Genomic DNA, 16,745 nt, shown 5'->3' on the forward strand with positions numbered 1-16,745 from the left:
AAACCTCATCTCTACTAAAAAATACAAAGATTAGCCAGGTGTGATTGTGGGTGCCTGTAATCCCAGCTACTCTGGAGGCTAAGTCAGGAGAATTGCTTGAGCCTGGGAGGCGGAGGTTGCAGTGAGCTGAAATCACGCCACTGCACTCCAGTCTGAGCAACAGAGTGAAACCCTGCCTTAAAAAACAATTACACCATGGAATACTATGCAGCCATAAAAAAGGATGAGTTTGTGTCCTTTGTAGGGACATGGATGCAGCTGGAAATCATCATTCTCAGCAAACTATCGCAAGAACAGAAAACCAAACACCTCATGTTCTCACTCATAGGTGGGAACTGAACAATGAGATCACTTGGACTCGGGAAGGGGAACATCACACACTGGGGCCTATTATGGGGAGGGGGGAGGGGGGAGGGATTGTACTGGGAGTTATACCTGATGTAAAGGACGAGTTGATGGGTGCTGACGAGTTGATGGGTGCAGCACACCAACATGGCACAAGTATACATATGTAACAAACCTGCACATTATGCACATGTACCCTAGAACTTAAAGTATAATAATAAAACAAAATAATAATAATATTTATAAAATAAAATAAAAATAAAAATAAATAAAAATAAACAATTAAAAACATAAAAAATAAAAATTAAAAAGGTTTAATATATAATGTTCTCATTCTTTCATCAATATTTGTAATTTCTGTCTGAATCCCTGTTTAACTAGGATTTTTCTCTTTTGGAGTAAAGAAAAAGAATTTCCTTATTTCTCTGTTAATTTCTGTTATTGCATTTCAATCTGAGAATGAGCCCAGAGCATTGTGATTCTTAAGGTGTATGTAGACTTTGTATGACCTAAAGATGATCTGCTTGTGAAAATTTCATTGTGTTTGGAAAGGCTGAGCATTTACTATTCATGAATTTAAATTTCTGTCTGTTTTTTATATCTGCCCATCCATCCATCTTATTCATTTAATTATTTTCAGAATGTTGACTTATTACTAAAATCACTGTGTCCTATGTGTTTTTCTTATTTGTGCTCTCAGTTTTTAAAGTTGCATGAATATTTTTTACTTTAATTGAGGAATTGTCAATTTCTCCTTGCATTTACAAAAGTTTTTAATTTAGTAACCTTTTTGTTTATTTCATCAAAGCTCATGACTATTATTTCTTCTTAGTGGATTACACTATTTATCCTAGAATATCTTTGTTTTTCTCATGGTTAGTCTTTTCATCTTGATTTCTGTTCCTTTTGATATTAACACCATTGTATCTGTTTTCTTGTTATTATTTTCCTTGCACATTATTAAAGCTTCTGGATAGCATTATTTTAGATGTACCTTAAAAAATAGCATAAATTATATATTTTTTCCAATCTTCAAATCTCTGTGTTTTTATAGAGAAGATTCATTCACTCATATTTATTGGAAGTAGTAAAATGGGAAGACTTTTTCTAGTCACCTGCCTTTATGTCCCATTCTTTGAAGTTGTTTACCTCTTTCAGATTTTTTGCTGTATTTTTAAAGTTCTCTGTATTTCTGTTTTTGTGTTTTTTCCTTCTCAATAGTTTAGAAGTTATGATCTTTCTATTTTTCTGCATACTATTTATACATCTTTAACACATGGAATTTTTTTTTCTTTTCTTTCTTTTTTCTTTTTTTCTTTTTCTTTTTTTTTTTTTTTTTTTGAGAGGGAGTCTTGCTCTGTCACCCAGGCTGGAGTATAGTGGCCCAATCTCATCTCACTGTAACTTTTGCCTCCCGGGTTCAAGCGATTCTCCTGCCTCAGCCTCCTGAGTAGCTGGGATTACAGGCATGTGCCACCATGCCTGGCTAATTTTTGTATTTTTAGTAGAGACTGGGTTTCTCCATGTTGGCCAGGCTGGTCTTGAACTCCTGACCTCAGGTGATCTGCTCACCTCAGCCTCCCAAAATGCTGAGATTCAGGCATGAGCCATTGTGCTCGACTGGAATTCATGTATTTTTCTAAAAATATGTAGAGCTAGTCATTATTCTTTAGCTTGTCTTTTCTTCCTGCTTTCTTGTTCCACTGCTATCCCCCTAGCAAAATCCTTGGTCTCTCCTATGTCAAAAGTATCTGACATTTAAGTTTAAGATGTTAAGAATTATTTATTTTTACAAAACCATCACATCAATAATGATTTAAATTGAATATAAATAATACTGGTTTATTTCTACTCTACTATTACTTTTATCTCTATCACTTTGGCATTTAGAATATGCTTTCTGTCTCCTTTAGCATTTTTTATAATAATCATTATGTTCAATAAAACTATCCCGAGATTTGTCCGTATCTAGTGAACGGCGTCTTCCAGCATAGGCCTTACAGGAGGTGTCTCCGGAACACAACTCCTGCTTGTTAGCTCACTGCCATGGCCTTAGTTTGGGGCCTTCACATTTTTCGCCTAAACATTTTTTGACCTCCTAATTGGTCTTTCTGCTGCCATTTGGGACTTAGCATGAGCTAAAAACAACAACAATAACAACAACCACGACCAAAATTACTTTCCTTAAACCACTGAGATTCTAAAGTTTTTTCTTTTGTGTCAGTTATTGTCACTCATCTTAATTAATTCAATAACCATTATATGCATAACTGCTGATCAGTATCCCACTTCAACTGTGAACAACTTTACAGAAAAATAATACTAATAGCTGTATCTATGGTAGTTGGAAAGTGTCTGCCTCACAGTAGGTGCTGAATAAGTACTGGACCATAACTGAGAAAATACATGGTGTTCTCCTGGATGGCGTGGGTGAATGGTCACAATATTTAGATCAGACAGAGCCGACCACAGTGTCTGACTGTAGCTTGAGCTCGATAACAATTGTTGATAGTTTGATTTATGAATGCACATCTTTAAGTCTAACTTGACAGAGAAACATAATAAAATCCTACGCTATATATAAAGGCAATAAAGCACTCAGCACTTCTGTAATATGAACAATGCTTTTCTAAAGTGGGGACATCATCTGGAATCAGTAATTGCAATGTAAAGGCTGAGGGGCAGACCTCATGCATTCTTTTTCTGATTTGATTATATTGTGTCTGCTTGATTATTTTGCTGCTCGCTTTTCCTTCCTATAAGATAAGGAAGAAAACTAAGGTAAGTAAAGCATAGTATAATAACCAATAAACATGTGGAAATTCTGGTTGTATTTTCACTACTTTCACTTTCACATGTGATTTTGATTGAACTACTTTTGTAAATGCAGAACACAAACTGGAAGAGAAAGAATGTGTTAGGTCGTTGGTTTTTTTTTTTTTTTTTTTCTTGCTATAGAAAAATAGCTGAGGCTGTATATTCTTGTAAAGAAAAGAGGTTTAATTGGCCCACAGTTCTGCAGGCTGTACCGGAAGTGTGGCGCCAGCATCTGCTCTGCTTCTGGTGAAGCCTCAGGGAGCTTTTACTCATGGCAGAAGGCGAAGCAGGAGCCATGATGGGCGAAGCAGGCGAAGCAGGCCCATCACATGGTGAGAATGGGAGCAAGAGAGGGAGAAGCGGGAGGCCAGACTCTGAAACACACCAGATCTCACATGAACTGAGAGAGGACTCACTTATTATCAAGGAGATGGTGCTCAGCCATTTGTGAGGGGTCCTCCCCCATGATCCAATAACCTCCCACCAGGCTCCACCTCCAACACTGAGGATCACATTTCAGCATGAGATTTAGAGGAGACAAACATATAAAGCATATCAAAGGAGGAGAGTGTGCTATGAGTGTGTGTATGACTGTGCCTTCAGCTTTTATTAGGAGTTACATTTCCTTGCCCCATGTAGGTGCTTTACTTTTGCAGTGACATTTCTATAGACATTTCATTTCTAATAACATCAAACACAAACATCCTCACTAAAGCCATGTTCCCCCCTAAAAGCCTTTGCAATGGCACAAGGATGTTTCTGGACTGTTGCAGCAGGCACAAACCATGTCTGTGTGTGCACAGTTCTCTTGACATTGACAGGAAGTGGTGAATTGAGGGCCCCTAATCTCACCTTCTCCCAAGAATAGACTTCTCTTTTGAATGAGATGGACATGGGGAACAACATTTCACCTGGGCTGTACTTCCTCTCCCATATTTCAGTAGCCAATTGTAATACATTTTGTCAATATATACCACCCCCAGAAAGCTGTTTTGGGCTAAATGCAAGGAAGATATACTGAAGCTTAGTTTATCTATTAAGTCAACCACCTACACTTAATTTACAAACAAAAGAAAATAAAGACAAAAAGAAAAGAAATCAAAGGTAGAGCCAAAGAAATCAAAATTGTAACATAAAATCAGTCTTTATTTCCTTAAAAACTTTCCCCCAAAATAATCATATATCTCTACTTAATTGAAAAAAAAAACCAATGTTCCTCTAATAGGAGACCTAATATATGCTTTGAGCATCTTGAGTGCCAATGGCTTTCCATGTATGCTGTGTTTAATCTTGTGAGGTTGTTTTTCTTCCCCATGTTCACTAATGGGGCATCTGAGACTCAGACAGCTCAAGTGTCCTATGAGTAACAGCTGTGTATACACGGAGACACATATACTGGGAGAAGAAGCCAGGTCTACCTCCCCTCAATAGCCATGCCATCTATTCTGCCTCTAGGCCTCTAAACTAACTGCAGGGACTTTCTTCTTCCATATGGTGTTTTTATTCATATTTTTGCCATTGTCATTATGTTATCTGTGCATATTTTCTTTTATGTTCTGTAGTAAATAAAGATGACCAATTCCTGAACACGGAGAAGAGGGTCGGGTGTTAGGACACCTTGGTTCCTACCACCCCTTCACTGCTGCCTCATTGTTTGTTTTTGGCTGGGAGTTTCTCTTTTCAGGGAAAGTCAGGAAATCCAGGTTCTATTTTTCATCCTGTTACTTTTCTAAGATCACTTCCAGATGGAGCATGCTATCATTTTCTATGCCTCAGTCTCCCACCCTAAAACAAAAATGACAATAACAAGCACTGATGAACACATATTTAATAAGAAGATTATGAAATAGGATATGTAAATGCCCTTTGAAAATATAAATGCAACTTAGAGATATACATGTGTTCATATATCATGGTCACAGAATATTTTGCCAAGGGCCCCAACATTCGTTAATTTGCTTTCACTACCATTTAGCTTTGATCGCAGCCTAATCTAAAGCCCATGCAGAATGGCAGGAAGGACTTGCACAGTGGGCAAGAATCAAAATTCTTAGTGAGACAAAGGGCAGAGTGTATGGGTATGGGTGGGTGGCTCAGAGCACTTCCGAATGATTCAGGTAACTGTCTCCCTCTTTCCTCTTCTGGGTATAAATCAAGGGCTCCAGCTTTCTAGGCTGCCAATTCAACACCTTTTATAGGGACTTAATTCACTCAGAAATTAAAAATATATACATATCCCTAGCAGAAAGAACCATTATTCTTCAGCATGACACATGATTTGATTTTAAGCCTTTATGTGTCTTGTCTATATTCTACTGTGGGTTAGAATCAGTCAAATGTCTATGATGAACAGTCCTTGCTGCCTGGGCTAGTCACCTCCCACAGAGACTCCACTGATCCCCTCCTCGAGGAATCTTATCTCCTCCCACCCCTGTAAAAGTCATCAGCGTAGTTTTGGTGGGGGCAGCACATGGATAAGTCGGGTGTATGATAAGAGCATTATCCCACGCCCTCCTGCTGCCGCTCTCCTATCTCCTCTCTGGAAAAGCAACTGTTAGAATCACAAAGAAGACCATGTCGGTCATTGTTGCTGTCACCCAGTCTCTCAGGTTTCTGTTCTCGTCCTCACTTCCCCTTTCCCCATACTCCATATGCCCATACCCTGTCCAGGGTTCCAGGTATCTTCTGGTCTCACTATATATGATCTCACTCTTTGTTTTATAACCTATGCTTTCTAAGGAAGCTGAAAACCCTGAGCTTTCAGTGATAGGCCACAGCTGAATTTCTCCATCTTTATAAAAGGCATGGTTGCATTTTTGAAGACTTAGAACTTGCAGTTATAAAGAGTACAATTTTGGGTAAACAAGCCAGAGTGAATTTCTTGGTCAGAGGATTCTTCACAAGGGGCCATCCAATCAAACTTTGAAGGCATCCAGACACATTCTGGAATAAAAGAAACAACATTGGACAAGGACCAAATGAGTTGATTCTATTCCCAGTTCTGTTGTATGAACCTAAGCATGTGATTGCCCTTCTCTGGACACCACTTCTGAGTGTAAAATGACAGCGTGAGATACTCATAGAAGGGTTCCTAAGCTGTATTTCAGAGTCATCCTCCAAATTCAGCTTGTGGAGTTCAACATGTTTTTAGATAGTATTAAGATAGCATGAAGCCAAATCATTAAAAAATATAATTATTTCCCTAGACCATACTGTTCCTCCCTGTAAAGTCTTCAGAATAGATATGTCCATGGATAGAAATGGCCAAAAGCAGTAAAATGACACTTACCTGTCAAATAAGCTGTGTTATCAGCCCCAGTGTAGGAAAGTGGATCTGCTCCAGGAACCCCCCAAAATCTCCCCACCTTCCTTGAAGCCTGACCTCTACTCCTACCATTGTACTGTGTTCTGTTCAACTGGCTGGTGGGCAGCAGACTGCAAATAAGAGGTTTCCAGGGCCCACGTGCACCAGAGCTACTCATACATGTGATGTATGGGGGTGGGGATGGGGCTAAACCACTGTCCCACAGTCTGCCAAACTAGACTAGAGATTAGCACAACATGGGAAGTTGTCCACATCCAGAGGGCCAAGAGAGGCTTCTCTAGGGGAATGACCTAATTCACCATCTATTCCACTGTTTAAACCTTCAGAAATATCCAATTTTATTGCTTTCACTTTCTTACTCAGAATCAACAGCAGTGATCTTCTCAAATTCCATTCAAACTGTACAGATATTCAAGACTCTCTAGTTTAGACCCAAACTCTATGAACTCTCAGTACTCTTGAACCACAGCCTCAGGTTCATCCACGTTGGATCACGCTGATTTCCACAGAGCTTTATGTTCACACCCAGCCTTTGCCATGCCATTCCCTTCAGTTTAAGTAAGTTCCCACTTTCTTTCATTCCAAACTGATCAAGACCAATGTTGTTCTGAGAGCTCTCACCGACCATGCCAAGCTACCATGGTCTTTTCCTTTTGAGTCCCAGTTTCACTTAAAGTATAACCAAATATACTACAAGAGAAAGAGCAGGCTCTTGGGTGTTCAGAGACCTGGCCAGTTACTACTTGTACAACTGTGGATAAGTTAGTTAACCTCTTTACTTGAAAATTAAGGATAATAGTATTTATCTTCTGGAAACACTGTAAAGGTTAAATAAAATGCCATGTGGAATTTTCACACAGAAGAGGTTCATTAAGTGGTGTTTTGCTCCCCACTTCCAGAGCCCCAACCTTTAGAAGAAGAGGGATTTTGTCCATTGTGATTTCATCTATGATCTTATTTTAATTCCAATTTGATATCAACACTGGGTACTTGTTTGTTTGTTTGTTTAAGTAAACGGCTTCAGATGCCTACATCTCTGCCTAAGGCATTCTCTCCCACAAGCTTCACTTACTATCTAGACATTTTCATGGTAACAGGGAAAGTCATGTGGGAAGGGCAAGAAAGCTAGGACATTTCTACTCATGGCCCTCCAGATGGATGCTTTTAGTCCAGATCCTCTCAGGTGTGAGGGACAGAAGCTCAACTCAAACCAATTTAAGCAAAGAAGGGATCAGGAATTCTGAAAGGTGGGTGTCTGGTTCCAGGCATGACATGTCCTCCTTTCAGTGACGGCCTCTCCTCTTGCTCCTTCTTTCCTTTATGTTGACTCCATTTCCTTGCAGAGTTCTCCATGTGTTAGGAAAGATGTCCTCTAGCTACAGCCCCTCTTTCCCCAAAGCACTTGGAAATTTCTCAGGAAAGAAACTGACCAGGCCAGGGGCCTGTGCCCACTCTTACGCCAACAGTAGAGCAGTGCCCACTCCAACAACATCCGACTGATTCCCAGTGTTCTGGGGATGCAGATGCAAGAGTCACCCTGTCTACTACAGATCCAGGAAAAAATCTCTGGCAGTTAGCATCCTGAAGGCACCGAATCACACTCTGAAGTTCTTGTCGAATATTATCTAGCATACTGCTTGGTTTTTTCGAGCAAGCTGATCCTAAAAACCAGGAGCCAATGTGTCTGCATGCTGATCACTGTACTAGGACATTTATAACCTTCATTTTAATGAATTTACAACAACTCTGTGCAGTAGGTATTATTATTTCCACCTTAAGGATGAGGTGGGATGAGACGACATGAGAACATTGAGCATTACTGGATTGAACTTGATCAAGGGACTTAGACTCGAATCCAGGTCTTCTGATTTTAAATCTTAAATTACTTCTGTTATACTGCTCTATGGTAGTTCTTCTTTTTGAGATGAATGTGATAAATACAAATCAAGGCCAGATGACTATGCCTGTAATTCAATTAGAAAACACTGAAAACTCTCCTTTTGTAGGACTTTGGGCTTACATCCCTGTGTCCTTAATTTCTGGGCTGCTAACAGTTACACTTTCATTTTAAGATCAGTTTGGGCAACTTATCAATAAATCAGAAAACCTGCTGCTCTAAGTCAAATTCTCAAAATAGACTCACATAATTCAGACATTACCTGTGCCTGGACCCATTCCATTCCCAACCGAAGAGACCATGCTCAGAGCCCCATCCAAGATGGCTGCAACTCTCCCTTTCTGGGGAGACTCCCTTTAAGGTAGGAGGCTGCCTTCTTCCTACTATGGTTTTCACTCTCCCTGAAGTGGCATTGCAAGTCAAAGCTGAACCCTGCCCAACCCCAGATGTGCGAGGGCAGGCTGGCTTCCTCTTCCCCCAGGGCAGGCTCCTCCAAGCTTCTGGGCATGTAAGATCACCCACCGCACGGAGCCTCAGCAGAGGCAGGCCACAGCAGGCGGATGGCAGCAGAGCAGCGGCTTTTGTTAAGTCCTGAACATTATTTCAGCACTGCTCTTTAGATTTAAGCTCCCGCAGTTCTTTCCATAATAGCTGAGAGAAATAAAAAACACTGCCTCCACACCCCTTCCTCCCTCACTCACAGGCACACGCACACCCACCTCCTCCTCCCCCTCATGGTGGCATTCTGTCTGCCAGTCCTTCAAGCCTGGCCCACCATGTGTGAGTGATTATGCATCCCCTCTCCTATGTCTGCTGTCAGGGTTCAGCTGGGATTTGGACAGCAGGGCAGCCAGGTCCCACAGTGAGCTTACTGGACTTATTGTCTATCGTTGGGTGAGGTGACAGGTGTGCATGGGGGCAGTTTACAGACAATCAATCCCTGTTTGTACCAGCTCATTGCACACAGTGCAGATTCCTAAGCTGCCCGATGATAAAAGGTTTATGAAATGCAATCCTAGCTGCCCTCTCCAAAGGAGTTAAAGACCTCATCTGTTTCCCCTTCCTTATTTAAAAAAAAAATTTTATGCCCCTTCCTTGTTTCTTATCTGCAAACAGAAAAATCATGTCTGTAGTAAAGTTCTTCTAACTTCAAGGCGTGTGGGTGGTGAGAGATTACCATTCTGTCTAGAATTTAAGGTCCCTTTCTGGACGTTAATTTCGTCTTAAGACATTCATCCTCCTCTGCAAAAAAAGTGGACCCATGAACTGGGAAGCAAATGGTGCATAACATAAATCTGGCTAATGCAAAAGGCAAAGTGAGTCCTCCAGACACCTGATGAGAAGTACTTGAGCCTTCTAACTCAGAGGAAGGAGCTCTGATTGCTGAGGAGGGAACTGTGATTTCAAAGTGTCCCCCCTTCCAATCATAGCTCCCCCCAGTCATAACTTCCCCCAGTCAGAGGTTCTTTAGTCATTGCCTCACTTCTGGCAGAAATCTCTAACCATAGTCACAAGCCACCCCAAAGCAGAAGGACCAAGCCATGCGTTCTTTGGGATAGTTGCAACAATGGAGATTCTCAGTCCTAAGCCTGATAGATCCTGAGACTAGAATGGAAAATGGAAAGGAAGTTTGTTGACTGCATTGATGAGACCTGTTCCATTAGGCAAGAGATGTACTTGGTTGAATGAAACCCTTCTGTGTGTAGCCTAGGATCAGCTTTTCGACTTGTAATTATAGCAATGAGCAGCTGACTGATCCAACAGGCCTGTATTGGTGATGCTGTGTTAAACCCAATAACAAAGGAGGAAAAGAGATGCCTTCTCTAGAAGGAGGTTAATGGTGTGCTTTTGTGAAACCTGAGGGCCACTGGGAAATTTTACTTCATGTGGCAAATTCAAGCATTGAAAGAGCTATAGCTCTCAAGATAGTTTAGCATTTAGCTGTGTTCAGAGCCCAAATTAGACTTCTGGTTCGGCAATCCCTGAGGATATATTTTGCCTCAATGAATGCACAAAGCATAATGCTGAGACTGCTCTGTCCAGGAGTCTTAGTTCCCAAGCACAGATAGCTTCCACCAATGCCACATGGTAGACCACATCCATCTCAATTTGTTAAAACAGTAAAATTAATGAAAATTAGTTGATGGTTAGGATGTCTGGCTATGGTTGGGATGGGGGTGTAATTGCTATCCTGTTTCAGATGTGGAGTTGAAATGACTCAACCTAATCCCACAGCCCCTACGGGACAGAACTGGGATTTGGACCCCAAGCAAAGCAGCCCTAAGTCTGTGCTCTCAATCAACAAGTCATGTCAGTGATGCCCAGTGTCTGTGCCTGCCGGGTCCAGACATGGTTACCTTACCTGTGTGCAGAAAGTAACTGCCAAGAATCATATTGTGCTAAGATTTATGTAAGAAAAATATTTTCAAGCTTTTATTGCTATACAGAAGGGTAGGATGGGGAATCTCAGACAAGTCACTAGAACCTCAAATCTACTTGGTATATTTCTAACTCTAGTTCTTAATTCATGGTATCCTCGTCCAGCAATATCCTTCCCTCCGCCTCAGATCTAGGATCAGAGTCCCTCTCAAGGTATTCATGACTCCCACCATCTCCAAAGAACTTTACAAAACTGTCATAGAAAACGACCAGCTATCATGTGCGGTCTGATGAAATTCATTCTATGTACCAACCATTTGAAACTCAGTTAAGATTGAAAGCAGTATATGAGTCTTCCTGTAGTTTTGTATCAACATATTGTAATGTTTATCAATAATCTCATATGCTACTGAAAACAGCAAAAAGATTATACGCTAGGATGCTTGATATCTATTTGAGTCCCTCACGGTGTTTAGCACAGGATATTATTTTTGAAGTTGATCTAAGATGAAAATGCTTAGGTTTAAATCCTGATTCCACTCCTTAACTGTTGTGTGGCTGTGGACAATCTTTTTCTGAGCCTCAACGCCCTCGTGTATAAAATGGGGAGGATAATATCACCACTTCACAGGTTATGAGGATTTAATGAGAAAAAATGCATACAGAACACTGAGTATCATGCCTAGCACATTGCAAATAAATATCAATGAATATCAACTCTGATGATTAATTTCTTATTATTTGTACACACATGGGAGCTTAATAAACATTGGTAACTGTATAGATTTATTATAGTTCAGAGTGAGGACATTTACAAATGTTAGTGTCTGCCTCTCCAGATTGGGACTAAAGACTTACCAGTGGTCCATGATCTTTGTCATCGTTCTGGAGAGAAATGAAACGGTGGTGAAAGGAAGCCACCTTCCTTTTGCACAGCACTGTTATCACCTTCCGTCACAGTTGTTCCAAAGCATTTAATTACACATGTCACTATGCTGAGCACCGCACAAAACGTCTCATCTACAGATAAAATTCTTGTCCATTGGGAGCTCACAGTATCAAGGACATTTTGATAGACATGTGAATTAGAACTTAATGGCAAGAAGAAAAAAGAAAATACCAGTTAACATAAAAAGTCTTTAAAATGGGAAGGAGGATAAGAAATTATTCCAGTTCTATAATTTTACAGACAAGAAGCCAAGGTTCACAGAGGTGAAATGATCTGCCTGAGGCCCCTTGGTTGTGCAGCGCTGTGAGTAGGATCTTGAGGTCCCCAGATCTTGAGGTCCCAGGGCCCCTTCCTCCCATGGTCACAAGATCCCACATTCCAGGGAGGGTTGTTCCTGTTCATACTCAACACAGGGTCAACTTCTGGGAGGCCAAGGCTGGAAGGACTGCTTGAGGCAAGGAGTTTGAAACCAGCCTGAGCAACATAGTGAGACTTCATCTCCACAGAAAATTAGACAAACAAACAAACAAAAAATTAGCTGGTGGGTAAGGCAGGAGGGTTACCTGAGCCCAGGAGTTCAAAGTTGCCATGAGCTGTGATTGCACCACTGCACTCCAGTCTTGGTGACAGAGCAAAAATCTGTAAAAACAAAAAAAGAACGACAGAAAAAGAAAAAAAAAATAAAACAAGGTAAATTGTGTGTCTTAGACATGTACAAAATGGCAGTGATGTTTTCATTTCACCTCTGTACACTAAAATACAAACAGACAATGAGTACTTTTCTTCTATGCCGTTTGAAAATACATTAGCATTTTTATGGGGGTTACAAGGAAGTATAATAATTGGCAGTGGAGTTCTAGAAGAATATTTTTAAAATGTGTGTCAAGGCATAGTGGGGGTATGAATGTGTCAGAATTGACTAAGGAAGGTTCTGTGAGAAGCTACATTTTCTTTTTCTTCTTTTTTTTCTTTTTCTTGAGACAGGGTCTGGCTCTGTCGCCCAGGCTGGATTGTAGTGGCGCAATCTCTGCCCACAGCAATCTCCGCCTCCTAGGCTCAAGCGATTCTCCTGCCTCAGCCACCTAAGTGGCTGGAACCACAGGTGCGCACCACCATATACAGATATTTTTGGATGTTTTTAGTAGAGATAGGGTTTCACCATGTTGTCCAGGCTGCTGTCGAATTCCTGAGCTCAGGCTACAGGCCTTCCTTGGCCGTCTGAAGTTCTGGATACACAGGCGTGAGCCTCTGTGCCCAGCCAGGGGCTACATTTTCCAGATGTTTTGTTCACATCCTCTAAATTGCCTCTCATAAGGGGAAGCCAAAAATTAGAATAAACTTCCAGGCCCTAGAATTAGATCTCTTAAGAAATCATGTATATCCATTAGGTTATTTCTGTTTGGTTTTTATTCTTTCCTGTCACCAAGGAGATTAATGTCTTCAACACTCTGAGGAACTTCACAAAGTTTACACTCAGAAAGCCCCTCTACATGTCTAACCTGAATCTTTCTTGCTGCAGTTTGAATCACAGATGCTTATATTATTGCTTTAGTAGATGTGGATTGGCTAAGTCAATAAACTCCTACTTTGTTTTCTTTTGAAGAAGGTTCTCCATCTTCAGACTGCAGAACTTCTTCTCAAATACTAGGTACTTGGTACCTTTTCATGGTATCATATACACATGGATGACTTTAGGAAATTGATTTTTAAAAAGTGAATGAAAAAGAGGAATAACATAGATGTTCTGAAACAGGAGTGACAGGAGGAGAAAATAGAAAGTTATTTACTATTTTCAAAGCAACTAAGTAGAAAGGTTGATGAAAGAGAAAAAAAAAAAAAAGCTGTCACTGAATGATATTTCCATCGGAGGGGAAAATAGGTACCAACAAATGAAATCTGACTCATCTTTACAAGTTTCACTGAGCATGAAAATGTCCCTTTAAAATTTCCCATAAGCCATGGCTGGCTATGGGATTTTTCCAGTGCAAAGGGAATCTGAGTTCAGGAGGCCAGGGAATGCCAGGGGGAAAGGGATTTTCTGATATTCAGAAGACTCAGAGACTGTCAGTTTAAAAAATGAAAGTAATATAGAAGGGGCAAAGTGGCATTTATCATTCTATCTCTCCAGGCTCCTGTCTCTTTAATCAGCTAGCCTGATTTGCCCAGTAAATGATTCCTGAGAGAGAGCGTGTGTGTGTGTGTGTGTGCCCGCGCGCGTGTGTTGTAGCTCTGTCAATCCTTGGATTAGAACCAATGATTGCAGCTTGTAGGAGGGCTGTCCAGGGCCAGATTGTACAATGTGTCTCAGTGCCAGAGTATGAGTGGAGATAATTACGGAGAAGTCATACTCTCTCACACCCTCGGTTTTCTTGTTGTGTCCTTCAGCAAAACAGTGGATTTAAATCTCCTTGCACAAGCTTGAGAGCAACACAGTCTATCAGGAAAGAAAGAAAAAAACCGAACCTGACAAAAAAGAAGAAAAAGAAGAAGAAAAAAAATCATGAAAACCATCCAGCCAAAAATGCACAATTCTATCTCTTGGGCAGTCTTCACGGGGCTGGCTGCTCTGTGTCTCTTCCAAGGTAAGAGCTTGCTGTTGATTTGCCTACGGTAGACCCAGGAATTGTACAGTGTGCTTTATAAGATTCGCAGACTCCCCGAGTCGGCTGTGCTGCACTGTTTGCAGGTGGAGGAGAGAGCGTTTAGACAGCATGGCTGGGACTTCATTCTCCCGACTAGGCTGTGAGAATATTGATTTGATTCTGGCTGCTACCGGAATGGGGGAATGTATGTGCATAAGTAAAACATGTTTGGTGCTCCTGTTAGGTCTGTGGTTGTGTGCTAGGCTCCCTGGCTTCATGCACATTCTTGCACACATATACAACGGAGCACACATGTAAGCAGGGGGAAATGACAGATTCGGAGGGCAACAGGGTTGCCAAGGTGTTGGTTATGCGACTGGGAAGAAATTACAAGAGGAAACTTTAAATATCCGCCAGCGAACTTGCAAAGCTTTTAAAAGGAGCAAAGGGGAAAATGCAGGCTAGAAAGAATCAGGTTCAGGTGCTTCTTGTGAGGTTCTGGTCAGCGATCCGGCTTCAAGGGATGAGTCAATTTGCAGCAGTGGGGGACAACTGTCTTAGTTTTGAATGTGTTCGGGGGTGTGTTTGTGGCTGGGGTGGGGGGTGTGGATAACAATCAGATAAAAGGAAGGGGAGTCGGGGCTCTGAAATTCTAAAAAGCTTTTCGAAGTTGAAGGGAGAGAGGCAATAAGAGTCGAATGCCAATTTTCTGTTTATTTATCGGCTGAGCCCGGAGCCCTGGGGGCTGCAGTTGGTGCATGCTTTGATGTTCCCAGTGCTGTGTTCTGTGCATTTGGAATTGGCCTCCACCTTGAGTCCATTTGCTGCACCGTGCCCCCACCCCCGACACCCCATCCCAGCTCTCACGTCCGTTCGTTCCAGCAACAGAATTATCCATTAATCAGCTTGCTCCCACCTGCCCTGTCCTTTGGGGTACCTAGTTTGCCTCTTTCGTATTAAACATAGCTAAACTCGTAAGGATCGAGGCAAGCTGAGAAACTTTCCCAGGGTGACCCAGCAGGGCTCTGGGAGGAGGAGCCCTCTCTTGGGAGGTGAGGCTCAGTCCTATGCAGTTGTATTCCCAGAGGAAAGTTCCCTCTGACCCAGTGAAAAAACCCAGTGAAAAACACCCCCTCGCCCTCTTCTCCCCCTGCAATATGGAGTTCTCCTGATCTGGACTGAGTCCTGAGCTGTAGTCCTGCTGACTCTTCTCCGAGGTTAGGACCTAGGGATTGCTGCTGTCCTCTTTACATAGGTTGCAGTGGCTGCAGTGTGGATCCACGTAAGGTGGGCGGAGAGACTAGGCTGGAAAGACCAAATGTGTACACCCTTGACTGGGGCTCGACGAAGAAGGCAAGGAGGGGGACAGAAAGGATCTGTGTCGCATGATAAGGAAGTCTAAGGTGGTGAATCTTGCAGGGATGTCCATGATGTCACCTGCTGCACCCAACACCAGGAGGCATGGGCCTCAGGATCTCCCTCGTCTCCCCTAGGGGCTTTGGTGTGTGTATGAGTGAAGGGAGTCAACTTGGAGGCATCCTTGATTGACTCCTCTTATATAATATGGAGCAGTATCAGCGTGTGTGTGCGTGCATGTGTGTGCGCCCCTGCTTGTTCTGGGTGCACAAGAATGAAGTAGGGAGACTGAGTTCAGGATCGGGCACTTTCGGGAAAGCGGTTTCTATGGGGGCTGACGGCAAAAATGAACACTAAGCAGGAAGGGGTAGGGTGAGGGGTGAGAGGTAGGGAGAGGGAAGGTCCCAAGCCCTCAGTAATTTCTGTCTCTCCTGAGGTCCATGTCTCTTCTGTCTGTAACATTGAACTGGAGACAATGACCAAACTTCCGCCATCAACAGCCCTGCTGGCTGCATGCCAGGAGCCCCAGGGCCATGCTGAATTTACATATAAATTAGCATACGTGATTTTTTTTTTTCCATCAGAATAAATGCAGGGAAGCATAATATTTGCTCATACTTTGAATCGTCTCTGAATAGATGAGTAGCAAAGTGGTGGTGCAAATCTATCTAAGGTGCCATCTGATTTTGTGGTCTTGTTCCTACCTTGGGGTAGGGGTGGTGGCGACAGGACTATCTGAGACCTTATCACATTCTACCAAATCCCGAATTTCTCAAAAAGAATGATGGCCTTATTTGTACTACCCTCACCCAATCAGCCCTGAATAGGCTTCAGTGTGTCGTAATAGAACAAGGCTGCCCAATTTTAAGACAGAACAACCCCCAAAGACCCCCGTATTGCATGCCAGTCAGATGTGGCCAAGGTGGTGTCTGTTTTCTCTTTCGGGGGAAGGACACTGAAGTCTGCCAGCTATCTCTTATCAAACTTGCAGAATTACTGAGGCAGCCCAGGTCTTGCCTGCAATAATCCCCCCCTATTGCATGGACCCAGTGGGACTAGTTAGAATGCAGTACACATTCCAAGGCGATTTTTTCT

General features: G+C 42.0%; 1 protein-coding gene across 5 annotated transcripts in view; it reads left to right on the forward strand.

Annotated features, from left to right (window-relative positions):
* The first annotated feature begins 14,024 nt into the window (after positions 1 to 14,024).
* NTM (neurotrimin) overlaps positions 14,025 to 16,745 on the forward strand; it is a 966,287-nt gene continuing 963,566 nt past the window's right edge. For all 5 annotated transcript variants that reach the window (XR_013404437.1, XM_015116137.3, XM_015116141.3 and 2 more), the window contains exon 1: positions 14,025 to 14,294. Coding sequence is in view for 4 of the 5 variants with exons in the window: in XM_015116137.3 (XP_014971623.1) it covers positions 14,213 to 14,294 (82 nt within the window). In the remaining variant the exon portion in view is untranslated. The remainder of the gene's footprint in view (positions 14,295 to 16,745) is intronic.

This window comes from Macaca mulatta, chromosome 14 (assembly GCF_049350105.2).
Source record: "Macaca mulatta isolate MMU2019108-1 chromosome 14, T2T-MMU8v2.0, whole genome shotgun sequence".
Lineage (NCBI taxonomy): Eukaryota > Metazoa > Chordata > Mammalia > Primates > Cercopithecidae > Macaca > Macaca mulatta.